Below are 5,918 nucleotides of genomic sequence, written 5' to 3'. Positions count from 1 at the left end.
GTATGGTTCAGAGTTGATAGTTTCGGGGAGGCTTGATAACCACATTAATCAAGTGTGAATGAAGATTTCAAAAAAATTCATCTTACCTACTACTGTTTTTTGTCTTCATTCTTGGTCAGTGAAAGTTTGTGTGGTTTCTTGGGGGAATATCTCATAGTAGGATCTCAATAAATACTTACTGAATGGAAGAATGTATGGATAATATGTAATATTTTGTAATAGTAAGATACAGATGGGAAGAACTTAAGCTATATTGAAAACTGTTGAATAATTTACCTTACATAATTTTTAAAAGAAGTTATTAAAACTTATTAGCTTCTTAGAGAATATACAGTCAGATAAAATAGAATTCTGACAAGATAAATGTTTATAAAATACTTGAAAATGCCTAAACTGAAAATTTTTAATATTAATTTCTCCAATTACTACCTGACAAATTTCTAATTAAACTGATAAAAGTTATTGAATGACTAATTGGTGAAAAGTGTTTTTAATACAATTAAACATTAAGCTTAGGAATTTTCTCAGTTTGAGTTTTATTATTTTGGGTTTTAACTTTTTTAATCATGATAATTTACTTTGTACAAGTGGCTATTCTGTTTTGCTTTATTTTTGTTGTAGCCTGCAAATGTAGCAATAGAAAAAAAAATGCCTTTTCTTAATTGTGATAATATATTTCTGTTACCTAGGTTCTTTACATGAGTGAAAATCAGTCTTCTCTTATCCCATCGTAAGTCTCTGATCTACCTCTATAGCAGTGAATAATGGAAGATTAGTTAACTTGATATCTAAGTTACCTAATTTATAGTAGTCATTTCATTTTGTTCAAAAATAAACCATTCCCAGCCCACACACTTGCATTTGGGTGTGTACAGTACATCTGAATCATCCAGGCATGTCTGTCTTAATCAATGAGGAAAGTGACATAGACTATAGCTACTGGGTAACACTGTGACACTTACTTGCTCTTCCCACAGGCTTTTGTTTTCTTTTGTTTTTGCCTTTATCCCTTGTTCCCCCTCATTTAGTTCCTTTACTCTTTATGATTCAAAAAATGTCCTTCTTAGCTTCAGAAAAATGTTAGGATGTTTTTCTCTTTGGAAAAGTTTTCCTTTTGTTTGGTGCTAATGGGTAGAATGGTGTTTAAGTGGATATCCTGTGCAGACAGATTGTGCAGGAAATTGACCCTACGTTTGAGAACAAAAGAGGAGTGGGAAGAAGGAAGAAGGGAAGGAAATAAGATCTTTTGACTCAACCCAAAAGACTGTAAAACCAGAGATGGGAAGAAGGGAAATGGGGAATAAAAAGGATTATTTTCTAAGTTGTGGTTCTTTTAGTACTTTGGCCTCAAAAATTACTTTTATCCTACAGTTATTACTTTGCATATTTCAGAAATATAATATTGTTTGGCCTGTATATGTCTTTTAAATTTACATAAAATTGTGCTGTAGGTCTCATTCTGTTTTCTCCTTTTGTCAGATAACACAACTTTCAGGAAGCTGACTTGTCTTTAAGAGTCCTCTTTTGGATTCAGAGTTCCCCCTTATTATAAACATGTCCTTGAGTATTGACAGTCTGTCACTCTACTGTCATCAGTGCAGAATTCCTATTAATCTAATTTTTTTTTTTTAAAGCAGGGTTTTGTTCCGTTGCCCAGATCAGAGTGCAATGGTGTGATCTTGGCTCACTGCAGCCTCAACCTCCCAGGCTCAGGCAATCCTACCTCAGCCTCCTGGGTAGCTGGGACTACAGTTGTGTGCCAGTATGCCCAGCCAATATTTAATGGTTTTTTTTTTCCTTTTTTTGAGACTGAGTCTTGCTTTGTCACCCAAGTTGGACTGCAGCAGTCTGATCTCAGCTCGCTGCAGCCTCCGCCTCCCGGGTTCAAGCAATTCTCCTGCCTCAGCCTCCCGAGTAGTTGGCATTACAGGCTCCTGTCACCACGCCCAGTCAGGGTTTTGCCATGTTGGCCAGGCTGGTCTCGAACTCCTGACCTCAGGTGATCCACCTCGGCCTCCCAAAGTGCTGGGATTACAGGTGCGAGTCACCATACCCGGCCCAATTTTTAAATTTTTTATAGTGATGAAGTCTCATGATGTTGCCCAGGCTGGTCTTGAACTCCTGGCCTCAAGCGATCCTCCCACCTTGGCTTCTCAAAGTGCTGAGTTTATAGGCATGAGCTACTGTGCCTGGCCTGTGTTCATCCAGTTTAAATGTTTATCTAATTTTAAGTCTGAAACCTTGCCTGACTCTAGAGTTTTGTTTTATATTCTGTCCTTTCAGAGCGTCCTCTGTGAGTGAGTATGTTTACATAGTTCATTCATTCAGCAAATCTTTTTTGAGAGCCTGTTATATGTAGGCACTGTTCTGGAGTCACTGTTCAGTGAACAAAACAGACAAAAATCCTAGTCCTCATAAAACTTACATTTTAGCAGGGAGACTTAGATACATGAATATAATAATAAATAAGTAAATTACACGATATGTTTGGTGGTAGTAAGAGGTATGGAGGTAAAATAAATCAGGAAAGGAGTCAGTGGGGGATGTGAGAGTGTTATCAAGAATAGATGAACTTTAAAACAGAATAATCAGAGAATGCCATAACAAGAAGGTAACATTTGGTGAAATGTCATGGGGAAGAGTGTTTTAGGCAGAAGGAGAAGCCAGTGCAAAGGTCCTGAGGCAGAAGTGTGCCTGCTTTGTTCAAGCAGTAGCATTGATGTCAGTGGCCAGAATGAGGTGGAAGAATAGTAGCAGGAGATGCTGGGCAAGACCAGTTGTGAAGGACTTTGCAGGGTCTTTAAGGATTTTAGCTTTTACTATAAAATGGGGAGCCTTTGAAGAGTCTTGAACGGAGGAGTAGCAATCTGACTTATGCTCTGACAGATGGCTGGTATGTTGAGAATAAACAGTAGGGAACAAGCATGGAAGCATGGAAATCAGGAGTCTAGTGAAATAATCTCCTCAGTGGTTCCAACCTTTTTGGCACCAGGGACCAGTTTCATGGAAGTCAGTTTTTTCACAGACCCGGGTGGGGAGCAGTGGTTTCACATGAAACTGTTCCACCTCAGATCATCAGGCATTAGATTATCCTAAGGAGCATTCAACCTAGATGCCTTGCATGAGCAGTTCACAGTAGGTTTCGGCTCCTGTGAGAATCAAATGCCTCCACTAATCTGCCGGGAGGTGCAGCTCAGGAGGTAATGCTTGCTGGCCCACTGCTCACTTGCTGCTGCGTGGCCCTGTTCCTAACAGGCCACAGACCAATACCTGTCTGTGGCCCAGGGGTTGGGGACCTCTTATCTAGATGATGGTGGTCATGAAGTGGTACTGAATGAGAAGTGGTTAGATTCTGGGAATATTTTTGAAGGCAGTGCCAATAGAATTTCTGAATGGATTGGATGTCGTATGTGAGAGCAAGAAAGGAGACATAAAGGATTCCATGGTTTTTGGCCTCAGCATTTGAAAAGATGGAATTGCCATTAACTGAAATGAGGAATTCTGTAAGAGAAACAAATTTTGAGGGAAGCATGGATGATAGTTTTGCATATTGAGTCCCAGTGGTGTTATTAGTGATTTCTCATCTTTATACTCTGAAGCCCAGCACAGTGCCTTGCATGTGGTAGTCACTCAAATTGCTAGGGGCTTCTTTTTCCCCAGTAAACATTTAAAATAGTTAAACAGGCCGGCCGTGGTGGCTGGTGCTTGTAATCCCAGTACTTTGGGAGGCTGAGACAGGTGGATCGCTTGAGCTCAGGAGTTTGAGACCAGCCTGGACATGGCGAGACCTTGTCTCAATAATAATAATAATAAAACAATATCTGACAGCCATTGGAAAACTCTCCTAAACTGGCAACATTTTGGAGCTTGTAAAGCCCCCGGGTCATTCTCCGGGGCTGTATTCAAAGTAACTGAATTATCAGCATGACTAATATCCAGGCAGGGGGCAGGTTTCATAGTGAGATTTAATGCTGTGTGCTTAAAACACCCCAGCTGTTTTCAGAAATACAAGAAATCTTAAGTTGCACTGTGGATTCCCTGAGTGTCCATCCTGAGAGCTTGGGCTGTTCCAGATGCAGCAGGCGCTGACATGGGAGGAACTGGTACCACCTGACACCAGAGGGGTTCATGGAGGCGTCAGTTTAATTAATCATTCTTCTTAAACTTGCTGTTGATGTAAGGCACCTGGTCCAGAATTGGCCTCCAGTCACTGACCCACACCAGCCCCACAGTGCCCATGGCGCCCCTTATGTTCACTGTGGGAATCCAGTTCTTGGCCAGCTCCTGGTTGTGTGAGCCCAGGAAGCTGCTCAATATTGCATTACCGTCCTCACCCTCCGGGTGATCAAATTACTGTTTTGTAAACTTTAATATACTGAGTTTCACAAAGTAAGGTATAACTATATGACATTTGCTGGTTTTGTCCTGATAGAGGTTAAGAGTTGGCTTCTGCTTATTACTATTTCTAACTTGGTCGTTGATAGTACCAAAGTTCTTTTTACTGTTGAGTTTTTATCTTATAATTTCAAACAAGGGGAACTTTTCCTGTACTACAAAGAATTAAATATACTTAAACTGTTTGCTAATCATTAAACAGAGTATTTATAAAACATTGTAATGTGTTACCAGTGTCACTGGCAAAAATATATATATATATATTATAATATATATATAAGTGTGGATTATGGAGTGTTCAGTAATAGATGCTAATAAATATGGATATTTTCTGTACTTTCTTGGCATTTTTTTCACTTAATAAAGGATTGGCATTGTATAGCCCAGTGGAAATTCTGCTAGAGTAGATAGTTTTTGCATTGGAATAAAGACCTATATGATACATGCAACCAGTTTGAAGAATGTTTTTTGCAATATGGATTTTTGTTGATTTGATCATCCCAAATTGGCTATAGTGAATACAGCTGTTCCCGTTCACTATAATTCTGTATTTAAATTAGGAACAACATAACTACTTTAACTCTTCATGATGTCAGAACATTTCTTTATCATAGTGTTCTTAATGTAAAACAAAATTGAATTAACTGGAATTTTAAATATATATTCTTTTAGAGAGGGGAATATGAAACTCTGAAACTGTTTGGAGAATTACAGAGCCAAACTACAACAGGAATTTCTGTGTGTATATCATGTAGAAGTTATGAAGCCTTTTTTTTTTTTTTTTTTTTTTTTTTTTTTTTTTTAAGACAGGGTTTTACTCTGTTACCCAGGCTGGAGTACGGTGGCAATCTCAGCTCACTGTAACCTCCACCTCCCAGGCTCAAGCAGTTCTCCTGCCTCACCCTTCTAGGTAGCTGGAATTATAGGCACGTGCCACCAGACCTGGCTAATTTTTCTATTTTTAGTAGAGATGGGGTTTTTCACCATGTTGGTCAGGCTGGTCTCAAACTCCTGACCTCAGGTGATCCACCCTCCCTCCCCCGTCTCCCAAAGTGCTGGGATTACAGGCCTGAGCCACCGCGCCTGGCCAAAGCCAATTTTAAAGCATTGTTTAATGTGATTTTAAGATTAAGATACATCTTGTTTCCTGTCACTTATATGTTTATGTAATTTGGGCATTTGTTTAGCTAACAGTTATTAAACACATATTATGTAACTCTTGGTAGGAAAAGAATACCATTCCAGATACAAGGAGCATGTTATGGTGTTTGGGGAACAAACATACGTAGAATGTATTATTAATACAGAGATAAAGGTAGAGTATTAAGGCAGCAACTGTGATGCTTTTGACATCACAGAGAGAAGGTGCAGTATCCCCCATTATCCACAGTTTTGCCTTATGCAGTTTCAGTTACTGGCACTCCACCCCAGTCTGAAAGTATTAAGATATTTTGAGGGAAAAAGAGAGATACCACATTCACATATATTTTATTACAATATATTATAATTGTTCTGTTTTATTA

General features: G+C 39.0%; 2 protein-coding genes across 9 annotated transcripts in view; one reads left to right on the top strand and one right to left on the bottom strand.

Moving 5' to 3' along the window:
* LOC105484502 (ABL proto-oncogene 2, non-receptor tyrosine kinase) overlaps positions 1–5,918 on the top strand; it is a 131,068-nt gene that overhangs the window by 85,907 nt on the left and 39,243 nt on the right. The gene's annotated exons all lie outside the window — the stretch shown is intronic.
* On the bottom strand, positions 4,147–5,776 carry LOC139357059 (ubiquinol-cytochrome c reductase, complex III subunit XI). The gene is made up of 2 exons (XM_071072538.1): positions 5,681–5,776; positions 4,147–4,335 (listed from the first exon to the last, which is right to left on the bottom strand). The coding sequence occupies exons 1-2, from the start codon at positions 5,774–5,776 to the stop codon at positions 4,147–4,149; spliced, it is 285 nt and encodes a 94-aa protein (XP_070928639.1).

The sequence above is a fragment of the Macaca nemestrina genome, chromosome 1, assembly GCF_043159975.1.
Source record: "Macaca nemestrina isolate mMacNem1 chromosome 1, mMacNem.hap1, whole genome shotgun sequence".
NCBI lineage: Eukaryota > Metazoa > Chordata > Mammalia > Primates > Cercopithecidae > Macaca > Macaca nemestrina.
The sequence above is the reverse complement of the archived record's forward strand: the minus strand, read 5'-3'. Positions and strand labels throughout refer to the sequence as shown.